The sequence below is a fragment of the Scedosporium apiospermum genome (genome assembly GCF_000732125.1).
Source record: "Scedosporium apiospermum strain IHEM 14462 chromosome Unknown SEQ_SAPIO_0099, whole genome shotgun sequence".
NCBI lineage: Eukaryota > Fungi > Ascomycota > Sordariomycetes > Microascales > Microascaceae > Scedosporium > Scedosporium apiospermum.
The window spans coordinates 1,868,345-1,887,399 of NW_015971800.1; the positions used below are offsets into that span (position 1 = coordinate 1,868,345).

Sequence of the window (19,055 nt, forward strand, 5' to 3'; positions counted from 1 at the left end):
TTACTCAACCGCAGACTCCGGGTATGTTAGGCCCGATGTCAGATGCAACGTTGTCTGCTCTCGGAGCTATTATGAGAGATGAGCTGGTGGAATAAGAGCTGGGGTAATGTCACAATTGGTGGGATGAGCTTATCTCACTAATATCCTAGAGCGGAGGTGAGAGACATCCCTTTCCCTTGCCGTCGTCGGTATACGAGATGGAAGCTGTTGAATCCTAATTCTTGGCGAAGGCATATTTCTACGGAAATAGATTGCGAAAGAGGATTTCTAATTTCAGGAAGCAAACCAGTCTCATGCGTTTGCATCTTTGGCCACGAGAATGGGCACTCCAAGCTGTTGGCCAACGTCCGATCCGGGATTGTCGCATCTTGGTTCGATTCCAAAACAAAACACCCAACCCTCCTAGAAGCAAACAAGAATAGGTATCGCTTGTGATCACCCAAAAATAACCGGCATCCATGATTCCATGGAAATTTCCATCTGCACCTGCGCGGCGCAAGAGCCATGCCGTGGAGGTGTCCTCGGCTCCTTCGTGCATTTTGCGGTTGTTAAGGCTGTGAGATTCTGATATTACAAGCGCTACACAGCCCCCTTCGCCTGGTCTGGCTGCGCCGGCAAGCAACCGACAAGCCCAGTCAAAAGACTCACAGCGTCTAAACCGGGCTGTGCACACCACCGGCAACTTTCTGGGCCGAACGCTAGCGCCTGCAAAACAATTAAGCTTGGAGCTTAGAGCTCCAGCATTACTAACGTTTTTGTTTCTAATCTTGGATCTCGGCAGCGCCAACGATCCGAACACCTGGGCAACGACCATCTTGCTGGGGCTTCGCACTACACCCCCAGATGGTTTTGCGCAGCCGCGATTGCTTCGAGAGGAAGGCTGTGAGAGGAAATAAAATAATTTTCACGATGTAAAAAAAATCTCAAAAGGTAGGACGGATGATATTTCTCAAAATGTATTTAAATGTTGACATCCCTCATGGAATCATCTTCTTTCCATTCTCCTCATCATCACCATCATCTCAAGCATCGATCACAATCTACAATACAACAAACACATCAATATCAAATACACCTCAAACTAGAGTTTACTATCTTCCAACTTCCTCTCATAAACCAAATCTTATATTTTACACTGTTCTCCCAGAATTCTTAAACACATCCACAATGTTCTCCAAGCTCTTCGTCGTCCTCGCTACCGTCGCCGCTCTCGGCTCGGCAGCCCCCACAAAGACCACCGGCGACATCGTCTCCCGCACGCAGCTCACCGGCGTGACCCACACCGTCGCCGTCGGCCGCGCGGGTCTCAACTTCGATCCCAACAACATCTTCGCTGAGATCGGCGACATCGTCGAGTACCACTACCTGCCCCTCAACCACTCCGTCGTCCAGTCCTCCTTCGACAAGCCCTGCGTCCCCCGCGACGCTGACTCCTTCTTCTCCGGCTTCTTCCCCGTCAACGAGGGCCAGAGTGAGGAGGTTTTCCAGATCATTGTTGAGGATAAGAAGCCCATCTGGTTCTACTGCAGCCAGGGCAAACACTGCTCGCAGGGCATGGTTGGCTCCATCAACCAGAACCCTGACTCCCCCAACAACCTCTCGGCTTTCCGCAACAACGCTATCAAGGCTGATATTCCTGGTGTCTCTCAGCCCGATATCCAGGGCGGCTCGCGCATCCCCAACCCCCAGCCCAACGCTGGTATCTAAGCGACTCTTTGCATCAATCTTTTTCTCCTTCATAGATATTCTCAGCAGCGGTACACTCCTTCATTAGACTTGGGGCATGGATCTTGCATTATTTTCTTGATGGATTCTGGACATATGGTGGCATCGGCATTCAACGGTCATTAGAATTTTTCATATTAGTTCCCATAGAACTTTTTACTGTCCTTCACGCATAGACTTAATCAACATTAATCTTTTCAACCATTTACAATTGATATCTCCTCTTATAACTTGGTGGCTCACTCTGTTCTAGTTCCTCCTCCCTTCAGCGCTTAGACCACTGGTTAGCGACTTTTCCCTTGCCAAGTGTTGGCGGCTGACGCTCTAGGCAGCACACTCCACCTCGGTCAACCACAACTCGAACAAGCAAGCCTCACTCATTGATCCTTCCCGAACCAACACACAACTTTCAAGCTGTGATTCACAGTTTGCAGCATGTGAATCACCGCTAATCCAATGTATGGGAAACACGGAAGGAACAGCTTTGGACTGGAGGGACAGTCAACTACCCCGACCAGGAAACTTAGAGCCTTGGGCAGCTGAGGGCTCAACACTCCGTCTTCTTCATCTTTGCTCCAGCCGCCTTCTTTAGCTGTTCTCGCCTGGCCTGGCAAAAGAGCAAGAACTTCTCCTCAAATAAATCCAATCCGCACCGCTACATACCACAAATGCCACTTGTTGGTATGATCGAAAACGGCTAACCCTTGATGGAATACTGGACCTGCGCGGAGCATAACAACCCTGCGATGGCTGCTATAATTCCCTTCACCGAGCGCTATATGCAACAGCTTACGGACCTCATTCATACGCAAGATATGCTTGATCACAATGGATACATTAGCAAGCCTTTAACTCTCGCCGAGGTCGAGAATAAGAGGCGTTGTTCCCGGTGCTTTCGATGTAGGTCAACAAGCCACGGATCTCGGTAGACTTGTCTGCCAACTAACCGATGTTCTAGCTCTCCACAAAAGCAATGGTAAGAGGAGGAGCAATAACAAAGGCGGGAAGAAGGAGAAAAAGCATGAGATTCCAAACAAGAAGACCGAGCAGGCCGAAGTATCGAGCAAGAATGAAGCGTCTTCAGGAGGAGTCCTGCTTCGCCCTCCTACAACGTCTGGCGACACGGTCTCCGTAGCAGTCCAACTAGGTATGCGGCGCCTCGTTTGCTCGATAGTGATACGAGAGACCGAAAACTGACGTATGCTTGCCAAATTAGATTCCACCAACGCCACGGCTTCACGCCCACCCAAGCAAAAAACAGTGGTCATGGCATGCCATTTTCACGATGGGCGAATAATCCGAGGCGTAAGTCCATCCGGGTGCCCTCAATCAAACTGACATCCCCTAACAAGCAAACAGCTTTGGTCTTGCTGCAACGGCCACTCTCAGTTCTCGAAACCCTGCAAATCTGCTGAATTTCACCGGCCCACCGATCACAAAATCGAGTGGCTCATCTCCCAATGGCAATATCATCCAACTCCAACGGTCGACCCGTGGCGTCTCCCCCAACCCCGCCGTGCTGTCGCTCTCGACTGTGAGATGGGCGTCTCTATCACAGGTGACTCGGAGCTCATCAGCCTCGCCGTAGTCGATTACTTCTCTGGCGCCGTCCTCATCAACAAACTCGTCTTTCCCAAGGTGCGCATGCTGCACTACAATTCGCCCTTTTCTGGAATCCGTTTCTCCGACCTCAACCGTGCAAGACGAGCGGGAAAGTGTTTCTGGGGTAGGGACGATGCGAGGGCGGCCCTTTACTCATTCATCGGACCAGAGACGATTATTGTTGGCCATGCGCTCCACCAGGACCTCACTTCGATGAGGCTGATTCACACAAATGTGGTGGACACCTTGATTCTGGAGCAGAGTATAGTGGAGAGGTGCCGTATCGACACCGTTAATCTCGGTGGGCGAGAAAAAGAAGAAGTCGGAAACGAGGACGGTGGCGTGCCCGTCAACGGTGCGGAGCCTAAGTACAAGAAGCGCAAGTCGGGTAGTTTTACGCTAAAGGCGCTGGTTCAGGACAGGCTTGGTCGTGAAATTCAGGTCGGCAGCCATAATGCCCTGGAGGACGCCATTGCGACACGGGATTTATGCCACTGGTACATGCTTAACGTGGTCGGAAGGTTGCTTCCGGTTGGTTCCATAGAGGGCAACCCACAATACGGAGATGGGGTTAAGGGGTTGGTGGTGAACGAGGAAGAAACGACATGAATGAAGCGGATGAGTGATGGGCATTTGAGCTAGTTGATGAGTCTCCCGAGAGGGGTAGGTTCGGCCAGAGGGTAATAAGAGCGTAAAACCTCATGGACTTCTTATACATCAATTGATCAGTTAGTCGGCCAATTTTACTTGTTAACACACTTATGGATGTCATATTGACGCGCTGGACTATTATCGACAAATCCAAAACCCAAATCGTATCCAACAGATCCTCAACCCTAAACGTAGTCCAGCGCTCATAGTTTGGCTCAAGTATCCAATTCTTCCGCCAACCATAAATATATAGACCAAAAGTACCGAAGGCAGAGCTGCGGCGTGGTGCCATCTACAAAATGTGATATGCAAAAGACAAAAATCGAAAGACAGGACAAATCCAAGAATAGACGCAAGTCGGACGGGCAAGAGGGTTGGGTATAATTACGAAGTCAAGCGCAAGAACAGCGGTGAGAGAAGGAGTAGGTATTAAAAAACAGGAAAACGCAGAAAACAAAACCGATCGGAATTCAACAAAAATGGGGAAATACCCAGTCAAAAGAAGGGTAGGGAAAGTTCCAACGGAAAAGAGGAGGAAAAAAAGGTATCGCGCGCCGGAACCTCAGGGCACGCCGACAATTATTTGGCCCCCCAACCAACCGACCCTCTCGAACTTCGAGTCCGCGTGCTATGCGTCGTCGATTTCGTTCCCTTCAGCATCGAAGAAGTGCTCCTCATGAATGTCGGCCAAACTCTCGCAATATCCGCCCATGCCCTTCCGGGCCATCAACGCGTCGATGATCTTGTTGTCAGGCCTGTGGCAAGCATACATTTCCGCCACCACCGAAGCCGAAGGTCTCGAAGAAGCCGTGCCTGGATTCCTGGCAGCGCACCTCTCGGCCTTGATCCTCTGCAGCTGCGCGCCCGCCATCGTGAAGGCGAACTTGGCACCTTTCTGGTAGAACAGCTTGAACAGACAGGAAGCCTTGATTAGTCCCCACCTGCTGACGCCGTCGGGGGCGTTCTCGTCGGTCCCGTAGAGGTAGGTTTTGGCATGCGTCTTAAGTGCCGACTGGTGCGGCTTCACGTCAAGGTAGGCCTGGTACACCTTATTCACCTTCTCGTGGTAGCCGATTTGGTGATTTCCCTGAATCTCTTTCCACTTAGAGTGGATGCCGTGGAGGTCCTTGGACAGCTTGGTAAGTAGACCATCATAGGTCCTGGATTTAGCTTTCAGGACCTCCAGCTCGTCGTAGTAGAAAGCTAGATCCTTGTCCCAGTGGTGAGCGTCCCCGAGAGATGACTCAAGTTCCGTAAGCTCCTCCGCGATCTTAGGCTTGATCACTTTGAATTTTAACCAGTCCAAGATGTGTTTATCGTGTCCCGAGCAATCGGATTTCATGTAGGCGGGTTCCTCGAGCGCCCAGATGTTGGGAAGGCCTTTGGCCTTGATGAGTCCCTGCCAATCCTTTTGGGTGAAGGTGATGCCTTGTTTTGCTCTGTCCACTAGTTTTGAGACGAGTGTGCTCAGAAGCACGGCGGATTCGTCACTGATTTTGTTCGTCCTGTAGCAGAGCTTCTCCTTGTAGTTTGTGCACTGTCCCAACAGGTCTCCCTGCATGCTGAAAACGAAACTCTGGTGGAGGAAGTGCGATAATGCGACTTCTAACCTGTTCTCGTATCTTGTGAGCGTCTGGTCAAAAGTGTCATGGTCGACATGGAGATATCCGTCCTCGATGAGATCAGGCTGCGTGGGCACAGGTGCATTCCGGAAATTGTTGACAATGTCAGGATCCCAGCATACCCAGGCCTGGTCTCCGTCGTAATCGCCACCGGAAAGCAGGTCTGCCAACGGCACGTTGCCCTGCGACGAGAAGACAATCACATCTGTCAGGTGACTAAGCTCGGGCTTGTAGACTGCCTTCACCTTCTGAATGTCGCTCGGAAAGTGTGCCGGAGCTCTTGCCACGAGAATCGGAATACCATGCAACAATGTCTTCGACTCGCCATCGCTTTGGAACCTCGAAGAGAATCCAATATGCACCTCGTTCTCCTGCAGCAGTCCAGAGAAATCAACTACCATGTATGCGTAGGTCGACCGTGGTACTTGGACCTTGAGTTTTTCTTGTAGCTTCTCCTGTCTGCGTTTCGCAACCTTATAGACCAACTCGCGCAAAAACTTCAGCTCCGATACGCGGAATCCGCCGTCTAGGAGGAACTTTATAATTTCTTCGTCGGCATTCGGCAGTCCGGCTAGGAACTCAACCTCGCCATGGAGAATCCTGTCTGCTCGGGCAGAGGGACTGAGACTGGCCCATCGTTGTAGGGCCATGGGATCATTGGCCGCGAGCATCTGAGCCCCGAGCTCTTCGCTCACGGCGCGACGCAGGAGTTCGGCAAGCGTTTCTCTCATGCGATTACGGTTTATGGCTCGGTCCTCGAGGACGGTAATGAATTGCTTATTCAAAGCAGCCGACCTCAGTTCTCGTGAATAGCTCTTCACTTCAAACGTGCGATGATCCTCATCTTCAAAGTCACATTCCCACTTGCGTTGGGATGGGTACGTCTCGATCCAGACCTCGCCATCCTTCTCATCGTAAGTGTCGACGTCGACAATCCAAAATCCTTTTGCGCTTCCCATGCGTCCCTGGAATCCACTTGGCGTCGCATCCAGGCCGAGTTTATCGCGTATCTTTTGGGCTAAAGTACCAGACATCCGACCAATACCATCATTCATGATATTGCCCGTAGGAGATAGTATATCCTCCTCATGGCAAATAATTTCTTCTTTCTGGAGGACTACTGTTGCAGTCGTTGGGGTCAGACCTAAGGAGGGATACCGTCAGAAAATATAACAAGTAAGGAAATGCGTAACATCATACTTAGCGCGAGCCGAGAGAAAAGCTTGAGGGATTTCTGCGATTTGCTACGAGAGAGGCCAATGGCCCATTCCAGCAAACGGGATAGGCCCATCTTCGTCCGGGTTTCCACATTATAAGCCTGCTCTTTTGGAGGAAAATGGACATGCCGTTTTCTGTGCACAAAATTGGCGCCATCTTCACAGAAGAAATACACCCTGTACTGTTGTACATACGTCTTCCGCACCCAGTTGAACTGGTCCTCCTTTATCTGCTTTTTCGCGTCCTTTAGGAAAAACGCGCGCCAAACCCGGCTGAGCACGACATGCGGAACTTGCAAAAGCCAGCGATTTACTCGATCCACCGTCTCTGCATCCTTGGAGACTGTTGACGGAGCGGGGAAGATAACTTCTAGGAACCTATCGGCACCAAATCGTCTGCAGAGCCGATGGCCGAGGTCGAACTTGAGAGGCTCCAAGGAGAAGAGAAAGAGAGGTCCCTTGTTGTCAGGGTTAGCTTTGGCCTCCATCACTAAAGTAACCGTTCGTCCGTTATGCCGGAAAGTAGAGAACGCCGCCTTCCAAGCTCTAGGATCGCACATGCCAGGGAGGGGTTTGGACGCGGCTATGAATGCCGGATGATTTCGTAACTCCTGGTTGAATATCATTTGGTCGCGCCACCCGTCATTGTAGTTTATCTCAAGGTCTGCCAACTCTACACCGCAGTGAAGGGCAGCCCTAGTAACTTCCCAGATAATAGGAAGTGGGGCATTGATTAGGGACTCGGGGAGTTTGGCTTGGGCAATGTTAATGATGATGCTGAAATCTCGTGGGAGGGCGTAGAAAGAATAAAGAGTGGGGTGCAAGAAGGAACATATTAGGACTTACGCCATGAGTCTCTCAATCGAGCGTCAAGGCTCGAATTCTGGCCAACCACGGGGTTTCCTGGCTCAAAATCTACATGATAAGAGCTTGTAAATGACGAAATGATGGACAGCTCATCCTGACTGCGTCTCAGCACATCTCTGAATGGCATCTCCGAAGAAGGGAGGTCAAGTTGCGGCGGGTCGGCAAGATGTGAGCGTCGAACTGGCAACTCAGGGATGCTCTGCTGCTGCCGGGCTAATGGGCCTGTCTCGAGCAGCCCAGGCGCTGCATCTCGGGCTGTTTCCCAGGTAACAGCGGTTTCTGCTTGCATATGAGCCAGGGGACCTACGCTTGCAGCCTGGTGCGATCCCTGCACCGTCGATGTCCCTAGCTCTAAGACAGAGTTAGGACCGTTGTGAGCTCCATCCGAGGCTAGGACATCGGTTTGTTCAACTGGGGAAGGGGAAGGTGGGTCGACGGGGATGTAGAACGCGGTGTTAGCGGAGATGAGGCCGGGCTTGAGGTCGGGATTCTCATCATCATCGAATGGTTGGGTCAGCTGAGAATCGGACAGCAACGTATCGTCACCAACGCGACCAGTGGTTGAAAATACTGCTGTAGCGACGGATGTGAAGCTGTCGTTTTCATTATTGCGGTAGAATAGGTCCCCTCTCGACCCGAGCCGACCAAAGGTTCGGCTGGGTCTGGAGACGGGTTCTCTCTCACGGACGGGGACTTGATCGAGGGCAGACCTTGCACGCTTGCTATCCGAGGGACCGTCTTGTGCGAAGGGGTTATCTCCGTGGGGTTCCAACTCATCTGACAACCGTTTCCGAAAGGTTCGCCTTGTGGGCCGAGTGGAACTCTTTTCCGCTGGTCCCTTGAAAGACGTGGTTGCGTCAGAGGTAGGGACGAAGAGTTTGCGACGAGGACTGTCACGCTCCGCTCGTTGAAGGAGGCCCAAGAGACATTGCTGCAGTTCTTGCTGCTGCTCAGCAGTTGTGGCCTGAGGCACGGCGTCGGTGACCGGAATGAGTCCCGGCACGGCCTGGGGCTTCGGGACCCACTGGGAGCAGATGGATTGTGCCTCGTTCCGGAATTGCTGTTCAACGGCCAACAGAATTTCGGGGCTGCGGTAATGGAGGCAATGGGTCAGTCCGCGTATGTCATCTGCCCGCCGTGCTGCCTCGGTTGTCTGGGCTTCTCTGCGTTTTCTAGGAGATAGGCGCAGAGGAGGGAACTCAATGCCTAATCTATACTTTGCATTGAGGTCTTCGATAAACGTGCACTCGGCCCTTGGCTTCACTGGTGTAGTGTGTACCGATGGTATAGGCCGGAGACGGTCCATGGTGTCAGATACTCTCTTTGGTCTTAGGCTCTCTCTGTGACGCGTTGACTGTCCTCGTGTGGCCAACGAGACGCCAGCACCAGACAAGCTAAATTAATTCTTAGCCTAAAGTCACATCAATGCGTGCTCGAGCAGCCAATGCGCACTGTCGAACGGTCTCTGGTCAAGGATAAGGGAGGATCGAGTTGTACACCGCTGAACTCTCGCACATAATCGGAGCGAAGGCACACAGGAAGAGTCGCTGGGCCGGAGACTAAGTCAGACACTGCTACCTTGATGCTTGAGAATCGTTGGATCGTCGCGAATTGAAAGTAATTCAGCCCAGGGCCAGCCTTGCCTGCCAAATCCCCCCCACGCCCCCTCCTTTTTGGGCCTTGACTGCGCAGGGGATTCCCGCGTCGTGCGTCGCACAGCCCTTCCTCTCGCGACGGTCCAAGCTTCCTCGAATATTACAATCGTAGCATTGGAGCTTCAAATCCTTCGATGTTCATTAATTCTGAACAAAGCCGCCTCCAAGCCATCTAATGGAACAGACTGTCTCTAGCACTGATAGGTAAAAGCCCCTGTAATATCTTTGGACCCCCGTTCCCCGTTTCCAATCCATTGACGGTTTCCTCCGTCATACTGCAAGGAGTACTTTAGTACCTTGGCTGAACACCCTCAACACTGGAACGATGGGATTCGGCCACGTGACAATGCCCGTGGTGAGGTAATCTTGAACAAAACCTTGCTGGCTATGACGCAGCAATTGCTCGATCTCCAACGTGCTTCACACTGGTCGAGTTGAGCCCTTTCCACTTCCGCGGAGCTACCGAGTTAGCGTCAAAGAATTGGCAAATGAGGATGCCTCCTCCGATTAACACTGTGGATATGCCAAGGAACTTGGTCGGTGTGCACAGTGCCAAGGCGCCGTGCCGAGTGGCATTCCACACCCCTCCCGCCAGTCACACCTTCTCAACTTTTTACAGGCGAGCTTATAACCTGTGCCCCTCCTTGAAAATCTTCTGATGTCTGCGGCACCTGTCTCGGTGTTCGGCATTCATTCGTAACACTTCTTCCCAAGATTCCCGTTTCTGGTCATGGAGGACGCATTGGATCCCCCAGAGGGCACCGCGTCCATCAAGGACTTGACCCCAGAGGAGGCGAGCCGCATAATCCATTCACACCGCAAGGTGCGATACGGTATGTCTGCCTCTGTCTGCATTGCCCCTCGCAGAAATATTACGTCTTGGCCTTTCCCATCTCTATATTTCCCCTTGTGGCACGTCGGGAAAAGGGCTGCAGATATTTTCTTACCCTCACTTTTATATTGCGCCGTTGCTCTTTTCTCGTTCCGGCTTCGTTTCGCTGACTCGCACTCACCTCCTGGGGACTAGGAACGGCATGCTGGCCTTGCAGGCAACGCAAAGTCAAATGCGACAATCAGCAGCCGTGTGAGAACTGCGTGAAGCGCGAGCACCCACAGCTGTGCTCATATAAACCTAACCAACGTGCCTCCGGAAAGGCCGCCAGTCAATCTGGGAGGTCTGTTGGACGGAAAAGAACACATTCGCCGGATTCAAGCGCGGACAGCGGTCGCAAAGACGGCAGAGGCTGGCCGAGGACTTTCAGTACGCATCATCCGCTTTGCTGCTGTTTCCTTTGTGACTCCCTCCTGTTTACTGACTAGGTGAAGCTACGAGCGTTGACGAAAACGACGCACCAGAGCCCGTAAGGTATCTGGGGCAGAACAGCATCCCCGTTTTGCTCAGGGAGCAACCTGGATCGACTAATGGGGGCGATGTGAGCGACTTTCGACAAGACATGCGGCCCATACTCGGCCTCGATACGTCGGCACCATTTCCCTTGATGTCGACGAAACACCTTGACCGACTCACGCAGGAGATTACCTCCGAGCTCCCCTCTGACAGAGAAGTAATGAAGTAAGACGGACCTTGCGCCCATGTTAATGCAAGGCGTGGCGACTGACGTTCGGGTGTGGCAGACTCTTCAGAACCTACAAAGAGGTGACACAACCATTCTGGGGATTCGTTATTGATCTCGACGAGTTCGAGTCCAAGTTGATGGCATACTTGGAAGAACGAGCCCGGTCAGTGAGAGGCGCGAATGTCTCACCCAAGCCCGTTTCAGCAACTTGGCTCGCCATCCTATTCGCAATATTAGCCGTCGGATCTCAGTACCATGACTCACCGTATCATATTCGAACGAGAGATGCACAGAAATATATCCAGATTTCCTTCCACTTCTTGCGGCTAGCCAACTTCTTACTCCGGTGCGGTCCCTATTCCTTCGAGCCAGCCTTACCTTGTCCCCGGCCCATTTATTTTTGCTAATATAGACCACATCACCAGACCGACATATGATTCTATTCAAGTTCTACTCCTGACAAGTTTCGTCTTGCTCAACGACATGAAGGCGGAGGCTTCTTGGGCCATCCTTGGCCTAACTTGCCGCCTTGCCCAGTCTCTGGGACTTCATCGGCCGGCACCCCACGACGGAAAAGAACTCACTACACCTGAGGCCAAGGCGAAAGAAGTGATTCGAAGGAAACTGTGGTGGACATGCACCTGGCATGATACTCTTATTTCCTTATCATTCGACAGGCATGGTCACCCGCGGTCTTCTCTCCCTCCTACTCAGCGCTAACATGAGCATTAAATGGCAGGTATCCCGTAACGAATATTCCGACCAGTATCCTACCGCAGACGGCCGACCAATACACGTACTTAGAAGCCATGTATCACCTCACACACATAATATGCAGACGGCTTTCTCCCGATCTCATAGCAGGTGCGACCTACGATCAAATTATAGATATTTGCGACTCAGTGAGAGAACTCGGAACAAAAGTCGTACCGCAAATCCAATTCAAGGACAAGTGCCGTACTGTCAAGGACAGACTACAACATTTTGCCATTCAACTGCATCTTGCGTTCACCATATCCGTCGCTTGCCGACCTGCGCTGCGCCGAGACTGTCCTTTCGATGAATCGCAAAAAGCCTTTATCGCCGACGAGTGCAAGACCAATCTTATTACGACGGTTAAGATGTTCCTCTCGATGCATCAACTCTCTGTTATCCCAACGCGTAGTTGGGCGTTTACGTATAACGGACTTTCTTCGGCGCTGCTCCTCGGCATCCTCGTCGACACCAAGCAGGACCCGGAGATTCGCCAACTTCAAGGCGATTTAATCGCAGCTCTATCGGCGACGGCGGCGAAGGAGCAGCCCTCGCCTTCGGGGGGTGTCAAGAAGACGGATAAGGATATCGAATTATCGGGTCCTTTGTGGAGGGCCCTGATGGCTTTAAAGAATATGTATAAGCACGGTTCTATCACGGGCACTTCCGTGAAAAGAGAGGGTGTAGAAAACACTCCCAGCACCCTCACCGAACCTGTGGCTCCCGCCCAGCCCTTCACTGCTCCATCCCTTAACGCGAACATCGAAGACGCGCAGTACCGCCCGCCGCCTCTCGCGGGTATCGATCCGGCACACCAGGATGCTGCGCGTACGATGGCGGAGATGCAACAGCGCGGCGCGCCAATTCCCGACTACACTAGGTATAGCAAACCGTCTTAATCCTTCCTTTGTCACCTAGTTTGCAAGCACTAACCTCGGGCCGCGTAATAGCCTATCGCCGACTCAGCCGGTATCCGGTGTGAATCTAGACAATATAGTTGGCATGGATCCCACCCCTTACATGTCTCCGCTAGACCTCTACGACTCTATCTGGTGGGGTAAGTTTGGCATCTACATACCACCAAAAACGCTATTGTCAGTGTCAGTCTAACAAAGGCGTTACCACAGAATCCCCCGAACCATGGAACAATAATAATACTGGATTTGATGCTATGAACTTTGAATTCATGGCGCAACCGCCACCTGGACAGCAGCAGCCGCCGCAATCCGGGTTTTACTTCTAATCGGCGCCTTAAGGAGTAACGGGGCGGGGATTTGATGGAATAATGCTTGATATCTTAATCTGGAGTAGGCTCATGGGTGTATACTATGGTTGTTCAATTCCGGGTCCCGGTATGGGTGAATAGACAAAATAAAAAAAAGGGCTCACGAGGGGTCGTCAATTCGGAGGTTTGGTATCAATATCTAGAAACTGGCGGAACGTTGGGACTTGGGGATAGTCTATAAAATGAACGACGATGATGACTTGCCGACTTGCCGCCTCGTGGCGCTTGTGAGATCGTGTCGTTGCGAATGCACGTTTGCATTTAGAATGTGTGGAGCCGCGTGCGGGATACGAAAGAGGCATAGCTCGAAGAACCGATGGCAATGCCGATGAAAGTGCTGTTTGTCCGCGATTGCGGATCCGTCCCTGAGCCGACGGCACACGTCGAATGCTTCAATCAGCGCGGGCAAGCATGCCGGTTATTCAAAGCATTTCCGAGCCGGGCGGCAGGCTGCGTGGCGTCAATAGATAGTAATTATTGTATAAAGTGACTCTTCTCCCTCCATTTTGTCTCTCTACAGACCTCGCTCCTGGATTCAGACTCTCCGGACTGGCCGGAGGCAAGGAATGTTTGGCGATATCACGGGCGAGGGGGTTATTTGTCCGCAATTGATACCTTGTTTTATTTATTTATTTTTTCCTTTCTTCTTTTTAAAAAGAGTCTTTGTTCTCAAACGATTGCTTGCTAATCAATCTCGCGATATCAATTGCACTAGAACTCGATTGACAAGCGGACTTTGCAGTGGCGTCGTCGAGATCAAAGACGTGGCTATAACCTTTGATGGTATGGAAGGTCGTTGGTTTCGAACGCCTTCCTTGCTTGGGAAAAGACCCTCGAAAAGTCTATACTTTGGAGACTGGTATCGACCACTGGGCTCTATTTTAGAAAGACGTAACTATATATATTTATTATACTAAGAGCTAGTATTAAAATTATAATATTTTTTATTATATTTTATACTTTAGGTTTTTATGAAGTTAGTTTATAATATTTTATAAGTATATAAAATCAGCACTTGCACTTCAAGCGCCCAGCGTGAGAACGGCTATTATTGTGATTGGAGCATGTCCGCAGCCGCAGCCATGGCCCGTGCGTACCCGTCGACAGCCAAGGCGCTTTTCGCCTGGTCTTGTCAGATCCTCAGCTTTCCCCCTCCCACAACCATCCTTCCCTCCAGCGACAGGCAACCTAGGGTTAGCAGTGCTTGGGCAGTCTTTCCCTTCCGTCAGTGCTATTCTTCAGGGCCTGTCATGCCAAACCAGTATCCGATTCCGGTGCCCTACTCTATCCCGCGATGGAAGGGCTTGGCGTAGCGGCAAGCGTTATCGCCGTCATCGACCTGTCGGCGAAGGTCGCCTCGGCCCTTATCCGATATTCCAAGGACGTTAGGAGTGCGCGGGACGATATTGAACGGCTGAAAAGGGGAGCAGATGGTCTAGACAAGGCGTCAAGGAGGGTCCAGCGGCTCCTGGATGGTCCTAACCGGGCAACCCTCGAAGGCGCCCAAGAAATGCGCGATCTTCTAAACGACAGCCGATTGCAACTTGACCAGCTGGTGAAGGAGCTTGACCCAGGGAAAGGACGTAAGGCAATGAGTCGTTTCGGCTTTCGTTCCCTGGAATGGCCGCTAAAGAGCAAGGACGTTGAGAAAATCGCCCAGGACCTCGGGAATAGGAGGCAGGCCATCTTTTCCTATCTACAAGCGTATGTGAGAGCTTTTCGCTTGCACCTGGTGGTCCTCACAACTAATGGGTGACTCAGGGCTCTCATCCTCGACGCGGATCAGAAAAGAGCGCTCGACAAACTCCCTGTCGCTGACGGTGCCACATTCGACTCCCACGCCGAGGGGGAGGGAGCGACATGCTACCCCAGCACCCGAGTCCATCTTCTTAGCCAGATCGACGAGTGGGCCGACAGTCGAACCGCCGAGGCTATCTTCTGGCTCAATGGCATGGCTGGAACCGGAAAGTCGACCATTTCCCGCACCGTCGCTCGAGCTATGTTCAAGAAAGGACAGCTTGGGGCCAGCTTCCTCTTCAAGAGGGGCCACGGTGACCGCGGCAAGGCGACCCGGTTCTTCACAACAATTGCGGCCCAGCTTGTTCTAAAGGAACCCGCAATGGCCGCGCATGTCCGCAATGCGATCGACTCTGGTGTGCTGGGGAAGACAATGGGAGAGCAGTTTGAGAAGCTCATTCTGGCACCGCTGTCCGAGATCCCCCATGACGCCCGGAGGTCACAGCGACTCGTTATTGTGGTTGATGCGCTGGATGAGTGTGATGACGAGAATGACCAGGTAAGTCGCATGATTGGTCATTTATTTCGCGTCAAGACACTGCAGTCGGTGCAGCTGAAGATCTTCGTTACGAGTCGGCCTGAGCTACACATTCGCTTCGGCTTCAAGACTGTTAACGATGCGTACGACGGTATAATTCTCCATGAGATTCCCCGACCTGTAATCGAGAAAGACATTCGAGCATTTCTCACGATTGAGCTCGCGAGAATCAGAGATCGCTACAACGTCATGGCCCTTAGTGGCTTTCAGCTCCCCTCGGATTGGCCTGGCCCGTCGAAAATCGAGACCCTCGTGACGATGGCCGTTCCCCTGTTCATCTTTGCCGCCACCGTGTGTCGTTTTGTCCAAGGAAACGAGTCTCCAGAGATACAGCTGGCAAAATTCTTGCGGTATCGCTCCATGTCCCAACTCGACGCGACATATCTTCCGGTTCTGAATCAGCTGGTGCCGCGTGTCGATGATTCCGAGAGGAGCGATGTGATAGAGGGATTTCGAGAGCTTATCGGCCCAATTGTTCTTCTTCGAACCCCACTCTCACCCAGTTCTCTCGAAGGCCTTATCCAAGTTCGCAGGGACGTTATTTACGACCGGTTGCAGTTGCTCCACTCCGTCCTGAGCATATCGCCCGATATCGACACTCCCATCACAACGTTCCACTTGTCCTTCCGGGAGTTCCTTGTCGCCCCTAACAAGCGCGCGACGAACCCCTTCTGGGTGGATGAGAAGGAGACCCACAAAAGGTTGGCAGCAAACTGCCTACGACTTTTGGACAAGCACCTCCGCGCAGACGTTTGCGCGTTGAAATGGCCCGGAACAGCTCGCTCAGCCGTGGATCCCCAAACGATTAATAAAGCCCTACTGGCTGAGGTCCAGTATGCAAGCCTATATTGGGTATACCACACGGAGCAAGCAAACGATCGCCTTCAAGACGGCGGCCAGGCCCACAACTTCCTCCGCGTTCACTTCCTCCACTGGCTAGAGGCACTTAGCCTTATAGGACAAGCATCGGAGGCCATTACCCTAATTCAAGCGCTAGAGGCGCTTCTCAAGGTATGCTTTAAGCAGATATTCTTTTACATAGATATAAATAGATATTATAGAAGAGGTTATACGCTAATAACTACTTCGTTTAGCCCGAAGCTAGCACGTCGATTTCAAGATTTCTCGCTGATGCGACCCGGTTTGTCCAAGCAAACATTGTAGCCATTAAGGCAGCACCACTTCAAGCTTACTCCTCAGCCCTTGTTTTTGCCCCGGAGATGAGCATAGTGAAGGAAACCTTCCGAGATAGAGTTCCTGCGTGGCTAGCTCTTCCGCCAAAAGCGGATACGGAGTGGAGTGTGTGTTTACAGACGCTCGAGGGCCAATGGGGGGACGTTAATTCGGTGGCCTTCTCGCCCGACGGCACGCAGGTCGCTTCGGGATCGGACGACAATACGGTACGGATCTGGCAGGCCAAGACGGGCGAGTGCACACAGATATTCAAGGGCCATGGCGGGAACGTTACGTCAGTGGCCTTCTCGCCCGATGGTACACATATCGTTTCAGGGTCGTCGGATAAAACGGTACGGATCTGGCAGGTCAAGACAGGTGAGTACGAGTGCGTCCAGACTCTCAAGGGCCATGGCAGGGACGTTACGTCAGTGGCCTTCTCGCCCGACGGCATGTACATTATCTCAGGGTCATGGGATGAAACTGTACAGATCTGGCAGGTCAAGACGGGCAAGTGCATACAGGCGCTTAAGGGCTGTAGCAGGGACATAAATTCGGTGGCCTTCTCGCCTGACGGCATGCATGTCGTTTCAGGGTCGTTGGATAATACGGTATGGGTCTGGGAGGTTAAGACGGGCAAGTGCGTACAGACACTTGAGGGCCATAGCGGGTTCGTTACGTCAGTAGCCTTCTCGCGTGACGGCATGCACATCGTTTCGGGGTCATGGGATAATACGGTACGGATCTGGCAGGTTAAGATAGGCGAGTGCATACAGACGCTCAAGGGCCATCGCTGGTCTGTTAGCTCGGTGGCTTTCTCACCTGACAGCATGCACATCGTTTCAGGGTCATGGGATAAAACAGTACGGATCTGGCAGGTCAAGACAGGCGAGTGTGTACAGACGCTCAAGGGCCATCGCTGGTCTGTTAGCTCGGTGGCTTTCTCACCTGACAGCATGCACATCGTTTCAGGGTCATGGGATAAAACAGTACGGATCTGGCAGGTCAAGACAGGCGAGTGTGTACAGACGCTCAAGGGCCATGGGGCCGTTAGCTCGGTAGCCTTCTCGCCCAATGGCATGCGTATCGTTTCGGGGTCATGGGATAAAACAGTACGGATCTGGCAGGTCAAGATGGGCGAGTGTATACAGGCGCTCAAGGGCCATGGCGAGGCTGTTAACTCGGTGGCTTTCTCACCTGACGGTATGCACATTGTTTCGGGGTCATCTGATAACACGGTACGAATCTGGCAGGTCAAGACGGGCGAGTGTGTACAGACGCTCCAGTGCCATGAGGCCGTTAGCTCGGTGGCCTTCTCCCCCGATGGCACACACATCGGTTCGGCATTGAAGGACAACACGGTACGGATCTGGCAGGTCAAGACGAGCGAGTGCGTCCAAGCAGTCGATATTGGCGTGGCGAGTCAGCGCCTAGCGTTTGAGCCGGACGGCTTACATGTACTTACGGATGTTGGTGCCATCATCGTCGATCCATCTATAGTCGTCAATACTGCTTCGGAGCCTCGTCAGAAGAGTGCTTCGACCATATCGCGTCCCGACGATAGCAGTACCGGTTCCGGTTACGAAGACGGTTTCGGTACCGGTCCTGGAGAGGGCTACAGCAACGACCAGGATACCGGCCACGGTGGCGGCCATGCCGAGCGCCGGTTTGAGTACGGCTTTAGCACCGACTCGTGCTGGGTCACGTGGCACGGAAAGAACCTGCTTTGGCTACCGGCCGAGTTCCGACCGGTATGCTCGGCCGTGGCCGCGTCAGCCGTTGCGATCGGATGCAGCTCGGGACGAGTAGTTGTGATGAGCTTCTCGTCCGACAGACTCCCCATCTAGTCTCCGGTAACGGATTGGCCACTAGACATTTCTGAAGAGACGCGCCGTCCCCGCATCCTGAAACGAGATGAGCCGTCGATTTACGCTACCCCTCGCCATCAGATATCCTATTCTCCATGCGTCCTTCGAGCAGTACCAGCTACTTGAGCTTGTCGAGGACTCCAGTCGAAAGATTCCTAGTATCGACACTCTACGACTACAACGATCTTCTTCTTAATCTAGACTTATGACAAAGTAAATAACTAATAGCTAAACGTAGCTCATATACTTCCTCGCCTCCTTAAATAGAATATTAATTTATTAATAATATTAAATAAATATAATTAATAAAAATATAAGTACTTATTATAAAGTAAGTAAAATAATTAAGGAATGTTAATAATATCGAAGTCCCCTTTCCAAGATTTCCTTAAATACCGAGCCTCCCGAAGAAAATGTAAAAAGCAGGGCGAACCTCCAAATTCAATGGCTCGCTGAATTACCGCATCTGTAGGATTGCGCGTGCTGATCGGAGTCAAATAGCGAATGAAGACGCAAATCCCGAAAACAAAGGTCAGGAGATGGAATGGAAAAAATCTGTAAAGAGGGTGGGTGAGCTTCCTCCTGGCCAGCTTTGACCGGCCTTCCAACGCCCGCGCAGACGTCGCGTGCGCATTCCAACCTGACCTTGGACCACACCAACGTCCAGCATCGCCACTAAAGTAGCTCTGATTAGCTGGGCTTACTACGCTTTCAATTTTTCCCTT

General features: G+C 52.0%; 4 protein-coding genes and 1 pseudogene across 4 annotated transcripts; 4 read left to right on the forward strand and 1 right to left on the reverse strand.

The window, feature by feature from the left end:
• Window positions 1-1,167: 1,167 nt before the first annotated feature.
• On the forward strand, window positions 1,168-1,707 carry SAPIO_CDS5945 (annotated as a pseudogene; the record flags this gene model as incomplete).
• Window positions 1,708-2,471: 764 nt separating this feature from the next.
• On the forward strand, window positions 2,472-3,936 carry SAPIO_CDS5946 (uncharacterized protein; the record flags this gene model as incomplete). Its single annotated transcript, XM_016788172.1, has 4 exons — window positions 2,472-2,625; window positions 2,684-2,872; window positions 2,942-3,030; window positions 3,085-3,936. The coding sequence occupies 4 exons, from the start codon at window positions 2,472-2,474 to the stop codon at window positions 3,934-3,936; spliced, it is 1,284 nt and encodes a 427-aa protein (XP_016642488.1).
• Window positions 3,937-4,606: 670 nt separating this feature from the next.
• Window positions 4,607-8,990, reverse strand: SAPIO_CDS5947 (uncharacterized protein; the record flags this gene model as incomplete). The annotated part of the gene is made up of 3 exons (XM_016788173.1): window positions 4,607-6,744; window positions 6,801-7,601; window positions 7,664-8,990. The coding sequence occupies 3 exons, from the start codon at window positions 8,988-8,990 to the stop codon at window positions 4,607-4,609; spliced, it is 4,266 nt and encodes a 1,421-aa protein (XP_016642489.1).
• Window positions 8,991-10,069: 1,079 nt separating this feature from the next.
• Window positions 10,070-12,912, forward strand: SAPIO_CDS5948 (uncharacterized protein; the record flags this gene model as incomplete). Its single annotated transcript, XM_016788174.1, has 7 exons — window positions 10,070-10,172; window positions 10,660-10,912; window positions 10,975-11,079; window positions 11,342-11,542; window positions 11,755-12,549; window positions 12,620-12,726; window positions 12,797-12,912. 7 exons carry the CDS (start codon window positions 10,070-10,072, stop codon window positions 12,910-12,912), a joined length of 1,680 nt encoding a protein of 559 aa, XP_016642490.1.
• A 1,336-nt stretch (window positions 12,913-14,248) lies between these two features.
• Window positions 14,249-18,309, forward strand: SAPIO_CDS5949 (Uncharacterized protein; the record flags this gene model as incomplete). The annotated part of the gene is made up of 3 exons (XM_016788175.1): window positions 14,249-14,658; window positions 14,716-16,300; window positions 16,384-18,309. 3 exons carry the CDS (start codon window positions 14,249-14,251, stop codon window positions 18,307-18,309), a joined length of 3,921 nt encoding a protein of 1,306 aa, XP_016642491.1.
• Between the last annotated feature and the right edge of the window lie 746 nt (window positions 18,310-19,055).